This window comes from Leptosomus discolor, chromosome 9, assembly GCF_034619465.1.
Source record: "Leptosomus discolor isolate bLepDis1 chromosome 9, bLepDis1.hap2, whole genome shotgun sequence".
Classification (NCBI taxonomy): Eukaryota; Metazoa; Chordata; class Aves; order Leptosomiformes; family Leptosomidae; genus Leptosomus; species Leptosomus discolor.
This window is the reverse complement of record NC_141399.1, coordinates 20,739,465-20,753,371: the sequence shown is the minus strand read 5'-3', so window position 1 is coordinate 20,753,371 and position 13,907 is coordinate 20,739,465. Positions and strand designations below refer to the sequence as shown.

At 39.8% G+C, this 13,907-nt stretch overlaps 1 protein-coding gene across 1 annotated transcript in view; it reads left to right on the top strand.

Moving 5' to 3' along the window:
* Nucleotides 1–11,694, top strand: part of IPPK (inositol-pentakisphosphate 2-kinase) — a 30,764-nt gene extending 19,070 nt beyond the window's left edge. Inside the window, exons 3-13 of the mRNA XM_086470024.1 lie at nt 321–416; nt 1,229–1,295; nt 3,877–3,998; nt 4,415–4,504; nt 5,112–5,170; nt 5,605–5,677; nt 6,680–6,959; nt 8,092–8,242; nt 9,693–9,795; nt 10,266–10,345; nt 11,397–11,694. Of these exons, the coding sequence (XP_086326150.1) occupies nt 321–416; nt 1,229–1,295; nt 3,877–3,998; nt 4,415–4,504; nt 5,112–5,170; nt 5,605–5,677; nt 6,680–6,959; nt 8,092–8,242; nt 9,693–9,795; nt 10,266–10,345; nt 11,397–11,622 (1,347 nt within the window). The 3' untranslated portion in view covers nt 11,623–11,694. The remainder of the gene's footprint in view (nt 1–320; nt 417–1,228; nt 1,296–3,876; nt 3,999–4,414; nt 4,505–5,111; nt 5,171–5,604; nt 5,678–6,679; nt 6,960–8,091; nt 8,243–9,692; nt 9,796–10,265; nt 10,346–11,396) is intronic.
* Nucleotides 11,695–13,907: the final 2,213 nt, after the last annotated feature.

The window sequence follows — 13,907 nt, the reverse complement described above, 5'->3', positions numbered from 1 at the left end:
ATAGTGGTCAAAGACAGAGTAGATTTTGAGTAATCTCCCCGACTTCTACCTTTTTCATTTTCTCTGTCCTTTTTCCCCTGAAATTTACTAAGATGAATTGTATCTTCTGACCATTTTCATGGTTGTCCCAGCCTCTCAGGCAGCAGCAGGGAAACAAATAGAGCACACATTTCATGTGTCTAATTTCAAGGTGCACTGACCTACCAAACTCAGTGCAGAAATTAAGTTACTTTGCTAACTCATTGACTAGTGTGTGTTTGTGTTCTTGAGTGTTGTTTATCATTATTTCATTGTAAAATTACCATGTATCTGTCTTTCAGACTTCAGAGGAGATACTACACCATCTGCAAAACATTGTAGACTTTGGAAAACATGTCATGAAGCAGTTCTTCGGGGAGAACTATGTTCACCATGGGGTAAATGTTTTATTCTTAAAATAAATGGCTTATGCATGGTAAACACTGGAGTGTTTTGGGGAACACTGAGTGCCAGTAAAAGGAATTAATAGGGTTTGCAGATACTCCTGAGCAAGATGCACATGCCCAAGAAGCATTTGGGTCAGAACAAAGCTCTTCCTCTGTGCTGATGAGGTGGTTGGATTGTACTCTGTGGCTGGAGCTATTTCAAGCTGCTAATGAAGAGTGGTCATTTCTTTGCCCTGCATAAGGGGAGAGGTGTGAGAGAGGGGTATTTTTAGACTAACTGCAAAACAAGGGGAGAAATCTGGTTCAGTGACTTGTCTAGGTTTCCATGCAGTCAGAAGGAACCTTTTTCCTTGCCAATCACTCTGTTCTTCAGGGCAGCCAGATCTAGTTACCCAAACATCAGATACCCGAATGGGAAAGTGACACCTTCTCCTGGACCTTGTTACACATTCTGTGAGACATGGGGCAGGATGAAATGGGGCTTTCTCATTTGTGAAAAGGACAAAATGATACAGGTTTCTTCCTGCACGTTAAATTTTCACTGAAAATGCTCTTTCTCTTGCATTTATTTAAATTAGTTCTTGGTTTTCATAGTGGAGTAAGTCTTGCATGTGATTGCAGGTACAGCCTTCATATAGGTGGTTAACCAGAGGGAGAAGCTGCTGACTGTATAGTATATACTGTTAACGTTCACTGAACTTTGGAATTCCATTTAAGACCCCCCCCCAAATGGGTATTAATTTTTGTGTTAAAATGTATGAAATTTTTTTCTTTTCTTTTTTTTTTTTTTTTTTTTTTACTAGGAAATTATTCAACTGCCTTTAGATTTCGTAAGACAGCTCTGTTTAAAGATTCAGCCAGAGAGGCCAGGTAAGTGCCAGGGATTGCATTAAAAAGGGAGCCTTCCTCAAGCTGTAACACATTTTGCCTTATTATAAAGTAAAAAAGCATCATACCTCAGAATATGAGGCAAGTTTGGTTTTTTTTTTAATATTTAGACAATGACAAGTTGAAAATTTGTTGTGAAAAAATGGGTGTGTTCTAGAACTAAAAGTTGCATCTGATATTAGTTGCATCAAATTGGGGAAAGGGATCCTCTTAAGCCTGTGTTTGATCATTTTTGAACAAGCTTTCACCTTGCTGTGAAGTCCTTTACAAAGTCAGTGAGGAGGATATGTCCTGAAATAATTGTTTCAATTCCATCAGTTTCTTCTCCTTGACTGTGCAGCAGAGCATTGGAAGGAAGATAGTTTCAGAAACTCCACACTAAACTATCTTGTTTTCAGTGTCAGTGTTTCACTTGGGGTTAAGCATGTTGCACCTTATGAGCCACAGCAACTTTCCAGCTTTTCATGTCTCTCTCCTGATTGCTGGCATGTCTCGCTGCAAGGGGTTGTGGTGTTACAGACTGTGCTGCATCGAAAGTTTAGTGACTGTCTCTGGGATATGAGGCTGTGCTTGATTTCTCCCAGCTCTGACATGGCGCTCTGGGGTCCCTGTCCGAGGTGAAGTGCAAGTACGTTTTTCTAGCCCCCTTGGACGGGGTGGGGATTGAAGGGGCCAAGGGTGCACTGACTTTGTGAAACCTTTTGGAACGTGCTGCGAGACTTGATGTTTGGCAATCTCTGATGCATTCAGCGTGATGTGAAGCGTTACAGAATTTGGTGTCGTCACTCTTAGTCAGCAACACTCGGGTGCATCGTTCTTCATATATGGCTAAAAGTGCAGTAAGGGGTAAACTCTAAGGTAGGCAAAGAGAAGATGTCGCTCACGGTGTGTTCATCTTATGTTCTCAAGTGTTCTTGAGAACAGCCAGAAACTCCCGCTCTAGCAAAGTTTCTTGAAGAAAAATGTGGTACTAAATCAAAGTACTGTAGCCAGTACTTTGATGCCTTCGATCCAGGAAAAAATGGAATTAATTTGCATATAGTGAGCACAGGACACTCTGTATTGCTGACTTGTCCTCACCATTTTGAGAAACAGTTCCACAGTGTCAGAATCAGCAAGGAAAGTAAATAGCGTCTAGTAAAAGTTACAAAATCGATGATACTCTGGTAGAAGTGAATGACAGAATTTAGTTCTGTTTCTCAAAGTTAAATTTTGTGTGTCCATTGCTCCTGGGGATTTCTTTAGAGGAAGAAATCTGGTGGTCAGGAGCTGTCCAAGTGCTTTACAACAGCAAATCTCACTGTTCATTTTTAACTGGAATTTTTGTTAAACCGCAAGGAAAGAATTTCCTTTAATATTGCCTTTTATGTACGCCCGGCTGATGTATGAAGGGACTTCGGTAATACTTCGGATTTCTGGGTCTGTCTGATTTGGCACATGGCTTTCAGCTGAATGTGGATGCACTTTTGCTTAAGTTTAGAAAAAGGAAACAAACCCCAGCATTTTGTTGGAGAAAAAAGTTTCTTCTTGCTTATCCTAGTGAAGTATAGCCTGTAATTGCAGGCTGATGCCTAATGAGGTTTCAGTTTCTGAGTTGTTTTTTTTCCATATTGCAATTCATTTTTCAGAATGGACATTTTTCTTAGCAAGGGAAGCTATAACAGAACACATATATTCTGTATGTCTCGTTAGTAACACAGATATTTCAAAATCTAGGAGTGTATGTCTTGTAAAATTTGAATTAAAATCTCGCAGACCTTTCTCTGTCCCAAAGGATGCATGTGGAGGGAAGTTATTTAAGGGCTTTCTCTATATAATGCCTCTTAGTCTGAAACCATTTTGCTACTTTGTTTCTTCTCAGGATTATATTAAAACCTGCTCTTTTTAAAAGGGTGGTCTTAGCAGACGATTTAGAATTGTTCTAAATTGTGAGCTTGTGAAGAGGGGGAAGCTAACTTTTGCTCCTTCAGTGTTCCTTTTCACCTGCTTATTATTCTGACGTAAACACTGGAATGGCTAGGAAGGGATTACGTACAGAGTAAGGAGTTCAGTGAAGCCACTTGCAGGTTCTTTTTAGATTTGTACTTTCTCCTGAACTTCTGGACAGTTTGATATTTCTGCCAGTTTTCACAGATTCCTCTTGACTAGACTGAGGGATGGTAGTTCATGCAGTTTCAGTAAGCAAACACGAGATCACGTCTTTGAACGCAGTAGGAAGCCTCTTTACCTGTTGCTGGCCATTTGAATGCACTCCTTGCTGTTTCAGGCCTCTCACTGACACCTTTCTTGGGAGGAGCTGGAGCTGGTTGGTCAGAGCAGCTCTTGAGGCACTCTGTGCCTCTGGCAGTTTTGAGGAAACTGAAAACAGGTGTTGGTAATGGGGAGGGCAAATTTGTGCCAGTGCATAATTGGCTAAAGCCTGCTAAACCCTGTTCTGTCTTCCTGAGTTTGCTCCCCCCCCCACCTGGTGAACAAGATAACTGTGTACGGAGTAAAATAAACATCCACAGGCCTCATTTCCTCATTTTCTTGTTTGTGTTGGTGTTTTTTTTGTTTTCCACAGAGTCTCGCTGTGATAAAGACATGGACACTCTTAGTGGTTATGCAATGTGCCTTCCTAATATTACCAGGCTGCAGACTTACCGTTTCATGGAACACCGGCCAATCCTCTGCATAGAGATTAAGGTACCGAACAGGAGAAAATCCTTCTGGGGGTTTTGTTCGCACCTTTTAAGTACGTACGGACCAGAGCAGTGTCAAAGGAGTGTGGCAGTGGGATAAGACAGAGCTCACTGCTTTCACTGGGACCTACAGGATGAAATACCCTCCTCCCTCTTCCACTTCCTGATCTTTCAAAATATGGGAAATTCCCAGGTATTACCAGGCCTTTTTGTAGGCCACAGCAGTTTCGTGTGTCCTTATTTCTTAAGCAAGGCCTCTAAGTAATTGGGAATATACAGCTTTTAAGCATTTTATGTTGACTGTTTTTGTTTTTGGTTTTTTTTTAATTTTCTTTTAACTGGAAAGATTTGCACATTGTATGCCCTTATATTTCTATAAAGAAATAAATTTATAATCTTTTGTTTGTTTGTTTGTTTCAGCCAAAGTGTGGCTTCATTCCTTTTTCCAGCCATGTGTCACAGGAGATAAAGCACAAGGTGTGTCGTTTCTGTATGCATCAGCATCTAAAGGTAATTTTTTTTAAGTCATCCTGCTTTCCTGTGTACTGTGCTGTATTTGCTATTCCAGTCTCGGTTTTCCTGTTGAAACTTGCTTAAATCTCTGATGTGACTAAAGATAGTAGGTGGATACATGTCTGAGTTGCTGGGTGTGAATCTGTTTAGTGAGAGATGGAACAAGTTCTGTGAGAAGCTGGAAGCAAACAAACACAGTATTGGTCTTTTAGACTATTAATGCTGATGATTGGGTAAACTCTTGTGTCAAATTTCCTTTCAAGTACAGTTCACCAAATGCGTGGTGGCATTTTGTAACTTAGGACATCATGTAACACACACGAGTTCATTTGACTGGTGTCCATTGTGTGTCTGAAACCACGTAACTGTGTGTATAACTGTAATTTAACATGACCTTTCTCCATGCTTTCCATTTATGAATGCAGTTTGAGTGACTTGAGCTAAATATGATTAGGAAGACCCATAGTAATCATGAATTTCATGTTCAAGAGGTTTTAAATGTTGTGGGACTTTGATGTTAGTGCCACACACCTGACTATTAAGATAACTGGGAGTAGTTATTCCGGAAGGAGTGATTAACAGCAGTGGTGTGGCTTTTCAACAGGTAGCGAATGGAAAATGGAAGCGACCAAGTAAATATTGCCCATTGGATCTCTTCTCAGGGTAAGGAAGTGTGTAACTTGATTCTGTGTTTTTGCCAGAAAATTTGTTGCACATTTCTTTCTCAGATTACTGTGACTTTCACTGTAGTATTAAGGATGATCAATGCCTGCTTGTCTAACTTCTACAGGGAGTATTTCTGGTGCTATATACCTCTTCACACCTATTTCAGGAATCAGTTGCTCATTAATGTACCAGTGCCTTTTGCTAAGGCAACATTAAACCTAAGAGCTGTTTACTTTACTCGAGTTTGAAGTTCTAATTGCCAGTAGTTACTTTGTCTTCACAGTGACTTTGGCGTGAGTAACATGCTTAATAGCTGTGTTCACTTCAGGTGCCAGTTCTGATTCCATAGATCCCTGCAGGCATGGAGGCATGGGTGGAAACATCTAAAGGCTGTGATAAAACATTCTTAGTTTTTTTTTTTCCTCCCCTAGAAATAAACAGAGAATGCATTTTGCTTTGAAGAGCTTATTACAGGAGGCACAGAACAACTTGAAAATATTTAAGGTAAACGATCACATATCTCTGCTTGCTTTTTTTTGCCTTGGCTTTTAAACAATTTGACTTCAGCACCCGAACAGTCAAGACCCTACTTCAAACCTACCTGATCAGCACCAGCACTATCTGACCCCACTAAAAGAAGAAAATGCAAAAGTTCTGTGATTCTTAGTTAGATTTCAAGTTGGGACAGGTAAATAGTAATTTCCCAGATCTAATTAGTCTGAAAGAACCACCAATGAACAACAAAAGAAAAGGACTTTTAAAGATGACCAGGGTTTTAAAACTTTATGTGCTTCTTCAGGAGGAAGAAGATCGAGAACGTTGCATGTTGCTCCCAATATTTTCTGAATTACTGTTAACAGCATTCACGCAGGCCAAATGCACAGAGTGCCTCACTGAGCAAGTGAAAAGTTACCTTTTCTGTGGCATTACTGTAGGAAAAAGATAAAGCAGTAACTGGTGGCTTATGCTGACTTTCATATTAATTCTAGGAAATAATATTCTTTACAGCTTATTTCCAGTATTAAACCAAGTTTTTGAATTACTTAAATGTGTACGAACTGCCCTGTTTTTTCTATTAGTACAGGTAACTATCACACCTTTTCTGTCCCTTTTTTAGCCTTCTGTTTTCCAGCCTGGCTTTTAAAAGAAGGTTGTTTCCCATGGTGCTTTTTCACTATTGATATTAATCAGAATGAAGGGACAGGAAAATGTGCTAAGTATCTGTTCACTTCTGTTGTTCTGATTACTTACAGTTGATTAAGTTGGTAAAGTAGCATTTGATTTAAATGGGCTGTTTGGTCCTCATTCACAGGTGGTTGTTACCTGTGGTATCTGACTTAAGAGGGCAAGTTTGTCAGAGGTGGGGAATGTGTGTATTTGTATGCAGACTGTTAAACTAATAACACTTTTCTGTGCCTAAAAATATTAAATCTGATGCTTTGATAAGTATGATTAACTGGATTTCATGAAGTGCCTAAATCCCTTTTTCTTTTTTCTCATTTGCAGAATGGGGAACTAATTTATGGATGTAAAGATGACCAGGACTGTGTCTCTGACTGGAACGAACTTGCTCGTCACTTAAAACCTTTCTTTTTTCCTTCCAATGGGTTGGTCAGTGGACCACGCTGTACAAGGACAATTGTTAAAGAACTAATCCATGTTATAACTATGACGCTACTAAGTAGCACTGATGCCTGCAGGGCAGGTGATATGAAGACAATTCCTGTTTCACAAGGCAGAAGCTACTGTGAAGCAAGTGCTTTTAATAAGGAGCTGGTAAGAAATGGTAAGAAATAATTTTGTGAGCACTGTCAATAATTAACTGTTATCACGTAACTATTCAGATCTTTGCCTCTAGTTTGCTGTTTAATACTGCTGTGAGAATGGAAACAGTGGAGTTTTAGTGACATTTAAAAATTCTAAGCTGCATAACTGCTAGCTAGTTGTTTTTAATATGACCTTATAGTGAGCACTTTGGCACTGTACCTACTGACAGGTAAAAATAAATCCAGAAGGTGGTAAAGGGAAAATAGGAGAAAATACTGGTTTGAGCTGATAACCATCATAGGTATTTCAAATGAGTGGGGAATTTTTATGTTGTATGAAGCTGCTTTGGTTGGTTTGTTACATGGCACCTGTTTCTTGCCTTTCCCTGCTCCTCCTGCCAGCACTCGCCAGCTAGGGTGTAGCTCTTTTTTTATTAATTAACTAACTTATTTACTTATTTATTTTTTTTCTACTACTCTTCTCTTGGTACAGAGAAAGGTATCAATACTGGAGGGAAAAGGAATGGGAAGTGAGAGCTGGGAAACTGTAAATAATGTTAATTCTTCAGTGCATAAGTTTTGTAAAGCTCTAATTATTCAAGATGCTGCTAGTTTCTTACTCTGCTTTTGAGGAAGATCTTTTTCATTGTTGGTTGGTTTTGTTGTATTGTGTGGAGAAAGAGCTGTCGTACAGAAATGATAGCAAATACAAATCTGTTTATACTATATTAAAAAGGCAAGATTTCTGAAATGCTAAATTACTTTCTGCCAACAGTTCATACTGTTGAAAGTGGATTTGTGGTGGCTTCAAACTCAGATGAAAAATTTCTCTTGTAGACTCAAACAAGTAGATGGCAATGGAAGTGTGCTTTTGGGTGGCTGGGGTGGGTTTTTTTTGAGTAGAGTGGCAGCATTGTATACCAAGTGTTTTATTCTGCGGTCAAATACGTGCTGTTTAAATGTGCAGGTAAGTACATGCACTTGGCACGTGAGTGTTTGGAAACTGAGGTGTTTTGGTTTGTTCCCTGCCACCCCCACCCCGTGACTGGTCTGAAGTGTCTGGATTTGTTTTGTGAACAAGCCCATGTAATGGCAAAGTGAAGCAAAGACGATGCTCATGTCTGCCTCATTTGAAAATACCTTTTCTTCTAGGTAAACATAAAATGGAAAGTTCTGGCTTACCGCGGGGTTGTCTCCTTTATAAAATCCTTCAGGCTCAGATGCTTGACATGCTGGACATTGAAGGACTCTATCCTTTGTACAGCAGAGTTGAACAGTACTTAGAGGAATTTCCTGAAGAGAGGTAAGGCTTGATGGCTTTTCTTTTCCGTTCTGATTAAGGAGGTAGGCAGACATGATTGGCTCTATGCAAACACTCTCTTGTGTTATGTTGTATACAACCTTCCTTTGTGGTACTGCATATTCTTCATTTCTGACTTGAAATGCCAAATAAAATAAAAGCTGAGTTTTATTGTTAAAAGTTTTGATGTCGTCACTCTGACCTAGATTTTTAAATAATGATTATGGGAAGTTCACAACAGGGCCACAGAGAAAAATGCCCTGTCCCTTAGCAGTGGAGATTGTACACTTGAGGAAAGATACACTAAAAGGGATGGTTGGTTTCTCCTGCCTTCAGCAGCTGCAGAGCTACAGCTATGTCTGTGGTAATAATGATGTTTTTACAGTCATTGTCAGGTCTGCATTGGCCTTCCTACAACCTGCCCCTTAAAAGCCTGAATTTGATATTCAGCAGCAATCCAGCCTGTGCCTGCAAGATCTTACAGAAGGTGTGAATGTGCTGTTGTCCAGCCTGCCCTTGTTGCGTGATGAGAATAGCTCCGAATGCCAGGCTGTAACCCACATCACAAGGGATCTGATCACACTTGAGGCACAAGAATCTTTATCTTATGGTATATCCTGCCTGATGAAGAAATACTGGGCATTGCAAGCTGCTACATTTGTTCTCAAATAAAGCTCATTAGTTGTAACAGTAGTTGCGGTAAAAACCCTTGGATGCCGCTTACATTCTCGGGCTGCAGCTTGCCTGTGATTCTGCCGTTGCTCACGCGAGGGCACTCTGGCTTCACTTGCAAGACGTTGCTGCTTGTGCTCCTTCAGCTTTGGGCTCCCCTTGGAGTTGAAGGGTTATCTTCTGGGCAGCTGTTTAAATCGCTCGCAGTGTGCCTTACTTGTATGTTTATACATTAAACAAATACTTGAAAACATATTCTTTCATCTGTGGAGTGTTTGTGTGCTGCAAACCCCACTTTTACTGGTTCAGCTTTTCAGGAGTTCAGGTATTTAACATGGGAAGGAAAGAGGCCAAATAGACCACCGCCTTGTTAGCACATATTATGAAGCTGGGGATGGAGCAGGGCCTTGTCAGGTAAGTTTATACCCCTAATGTTTTCAGCAAGGCTACTGGGAGTTCCTGCAAACTGTAACAAATTTTGAAACTCTCATTTTTGCAAAAAAATGCTGTACTTGTAGTGATACACAGGTTCTGGTGGATTAAGAACAATTAATCTATAAAAAACACAACTCAAATCCTAAGCAGCAGCAAGTCTTGAGGGATATGAGGATAACGGGGACTGGTCATGGTATTAGATCTCTGAGTATCACCCTGTTGCCATGTTTATCGGTGTTATTGCTGGTTTGTTCTAATCTGAGTATCTGGGCTGCTGAAGAAAGATCTCGCTGAAAACCAGTAAATCATCTTGCTCTCTATAAATCTTCTTTTAAAATTTATTTAGAAGTACATTACAGATAGATGGACCGTACAATGAAGCATTTTATGAGAAGCTGCTAGATCTTTCAACTGAAGATGATGGGACGGTAGCATTTGCGTTAACAAAGGTACTTTTCCTGTGCATGTTGTTGAAGCTTATTTAGTCTGTCAATTCTAATAAACACTTGTCTCACTGGAACGGATGGAAGGTGTGTTAGCATCACCACTGGGTTGTCAGAGGCCTGTGCAGTTGAAGTTCTTAGTTGTGCCAGGGTGTATCTTTCTAGCAGAAGCAGTCAAAACCAAGCACCAGTTCTTGAGAGAAAAATAAAGCTTGTTATTGCCTTTCTAGACTGAGGAAGCATTTGCATGGACTGTTGCTGTTTTGGCCTTCAAGAAAAGTTATCTGTAGGAAATAAACATGATTCTTTGTACAGGATGCTGTAAAACCACTTGCTCCTGCAAACCCTCTGTTGCAGAGAGAATTCCCAGCTCTTAAAGTGCTAATACACTGAGTATAGTAATGCCTTTTAGAAAGAACAGTATGCTTCACTAGAGGCAAATACCAATATAAATTTGTTATTTCTATGTTGCACAGGTGCAGCAGTACAGAATAGCAATGACTGCCAAAGACTGCTCCATCATGATTGCCCTGTCACCCTGTCTACAAGACGAATGGTAAGAGACCTGCTTTTGAATGACTCCTACTCACGTAGAAATTGAAGATGAGTTTGCACGGTTCAGTCAATTCAAGCAACTTCTAAAAAGTGTGTGTGTGTGTGTTTTGGGGGGTGAGGGGGTGTGTCCAAATATTTGGCTGTGAGCATATTAGTAAGGTAGAGTTCTGATTTAAGACATTTAGGACAAATGTCTGTTTCTGAAGACAAAAGTTGATAAAAAGGGTTAAGGTTTTATATTTACTCCCTTCTTGAAATCTGAATTGACTGTTCTTAGTAGGTGTACATGGTTTTAACGAGGTACAATTTTTCTGCCTTGGTGTCCTCATATGAGAGATTTTCCAAGATGAGTTGCCTTTAATTGCCTAATTAGAATAAAATCAAGGCAATAATCAAGAGGTGACACCTTTCACTGTAAGGCAGGAGGCTTTGCCACAATATTATCCATTTTGACTTGTCAGCAGTAATAGCCTGCCCTTATGTAGTGAAGTTTGCTTTACCAAAGCCTTGTTGATCTTGGTGAACAATGTTTTCTCCATTTGCCTTGCAGTTCTTGAATAAAATTTTTATAATGGAGGTGACTTGTGCAGTGATTGACTTAATAATAACTCAGTCCTCCATCCTTCAGTATGCTTGGACATTAGTTCCGATACTGAATTTGCATTATCTTGAACCTAAGTAGGAGCTGCAGTGATTCTTTCTGCACCTTCTAGTTAGTAAGGCTGTTGCTTGTGTGCAGACCACCTAGGAACAGATTAGATTTACTAAATACAAAGACACAGTAGTTGAGAGTAATGTTTTGACTTAAGCTATGTGGAAGCTGAAAGGAAAATGACTGGAAGAGGTGCCAGCTGGTTCAGGTTAAGACTGGTTAAGCTGGAGCTATGGTTTCTTAAATGCTGCTGTAGCAGAAATTTATTTTCTTAGGCAGGCTCCCATGCAAGTCCTAAGATAAACTTTAGCATCACTTTTGCAAGGGGACTGGGGATACACAAATTAAAAATGTTAGCTTCAGTGACGGATCTGCAATATGGTTTGTTTCACCCCCCCAGCTCTGAGCAAAGACCTGTGGTACTAACATCCAAATCAAGATTCACCTTTTCTGTTTCTGTCCTGGACCTCGATCTAAAAGCATATGAAAGCATTCCTCATCAGTACAAACTTGATGGCAAGATAGTAAACTATTACTTGAAGAATGTACAGGCCAAAGATGACCCAGTTATGTCCAATCTCTTCAAGGAGAATGATGACTGCACATTAGTTCTCCATAAAGTGTAACCATTTCCTTAATGTTATTTCTATTCAAACACATTAGAAAGTGAAAGATTAATGGAGTACAATTATGGTGATTTTTTTTCTATTGTGTTCAGTGCATTTTTCAGCTGTGAATGTTTTTGCTCTAAGAAATGAACTCTAATTGGTATGCCTTTTCAAAGACATGGATTAGCACTAAAACATTCATTTGCTGTATAACCTTGATGAATGTATCTAATGTGACAGAACAGATAAATGTGCCATACCTTGGAACTAGAGGACAGATGAAATTAATCCTAAAAGTCTACTTCCTTAGAATCAAAAGAGCACAGAATTAAAGGTTTCCTGAAGTATTGCACAAACATAGAAAGCCTAATTACTAACAAGAGAATTGCCTTGGAGCTTGTGCTTTGAGTCTCACTCATGCCTACTAGGAAAAGGGAATGCTTTGACAGAACCGAGTATAGAACTTTAGCATTAAGTCCACTGAAAATACAACTGACGTGGCTGCTCAAGTCTGATCTATGGAACTACCGTCTTACTGCAGAACACTTGTAAGTACTAATGCATGAGATTAGGAACACCAGACTGCCTCCAGAAGTTTTGTGATCACCTTGTATCTACCTAAAGCTTCTGAAACTAAGTGAAAAGGGTTAAAGGTAAGCATCTTTTGAGTTCTGTGTGATAGCTGGGCTTAACTCATCTGACATACCAGTCTTTTATTTTCTGTACATTATATGCTGCTGTTGAAGGTGAAACCCCAGCTTGATCTTACCTAATTTAAATTGAGCTGTAAGAATAATATATTCTGAGTTTTACAGGTTATTTCAGGTCTTTCAGATTGTGTCAAACATTGGCGTTATTTCGCTGATATCCCACACACTGCGTAACATGAGCAGCTGCTTTCAGGCTCCTTCTGTTTAAGTGATGCAGAAAAAAGGTGACAGTATCTGATTTTCTCTTCTGAAGCTGCAGGGGATCACTTTCTCATGGCCAGTACTGGAGCTAAGCTTGTATCACTACTTCAGCAATTTAATGATGGCTTTACTTTGTACCATTGGTACGTGCAGCTGAAGTCTGGTGCGATGTTGCAGTAAAAGCCATCCTCAAGGAGGGTCCTGAGTTGGAGACTGAGGATATATTCGCAACGGAGGGTAGTATAAAATCTACAGCCACTTTTCCTATGTGCTTGGGGTTTACACACCCTGACACGTGCAGAGGAGATGCTATTAACGCTACAGTGAACTGCTGTTACCTGGGTACAAGGTGTGCTTACTGGTAATGTTTTTCAAAATAATGTTAACATCTAAAAAGTATATTTATATTGGGATGTGTGTAACGTTTGAATTGTTCCATTTTACCTGAAATTCAAAAAGCAAAACCAGAAAACCCTGTGAATATTGGCACAACTCAAGGAAGAAATATGAAATACAGAGTAGCACCGCTCACACAGTGACAGAGCTTCGCTGTGGGCAGTGACCTGCATTGGTCTCTTGCATTCCACTTCCAGGTGACAGCATGCCTTTCTGGGCCAGGGTCAGGGGCTACTCTTACTTAAGTGTGATACTGCAACAGTGCAGTAAGCTGGCAGCTGACAGTGGCAATAACCCCTTCTTTCCAAAGAAAACCCGGGGGTTTTTGAGAGAGAGTTATTTTTAATTCCAGAAATCATCCAGCTGTTGGACAAGGACTATCCATGGCTGGAAGGTTTTCAGGTTCTTACGCTGTAACTTTACACACATTTCATATGCAAATAGAGGTGTATGTGTGTAGAAGTGCGGAAGTTTCATTTTCATGCAAGAAGGAGCTAAAGATGAAATAAACTAAAGGTTAAACAAAACTAGCTAAACCAGTATCATGTCAGTGGATAAAGCAGCAATGAATTTTGCCTGTCTCCTGGATTCCAAACTTGAAATTAGTCTGCCTTATATCTAACAACATATTTTATTATAGAGTTGCTGTTCATCAAAACTTAATCTCTGGTGTTGCTCGGCTGCAGATTTGGACAGAAACTAATTTAATTATCAGTTTTTCCTGACCTACCAGAACAGTAGGAGACTATTTCAGTGGTCAAATTGTGGATTATTAAAATTGTGGTATTATAAACATACTGTTGCTTTAGTTCTTGATGTAGTTCACCTATTTCACCATTGCTATAAAATATGTTGTTGTAACTTATAAATGGAGCAGGCAGCGGCCTGCTTGCATGGTTAGAGCAGCTGTGGACGTGAAAAGAAAATCTCTTGGTATTACTGAGGAGTCCACAGTTCCTGATTTTGGCCCCTTGATTCCAGGAACGACAACCCCTG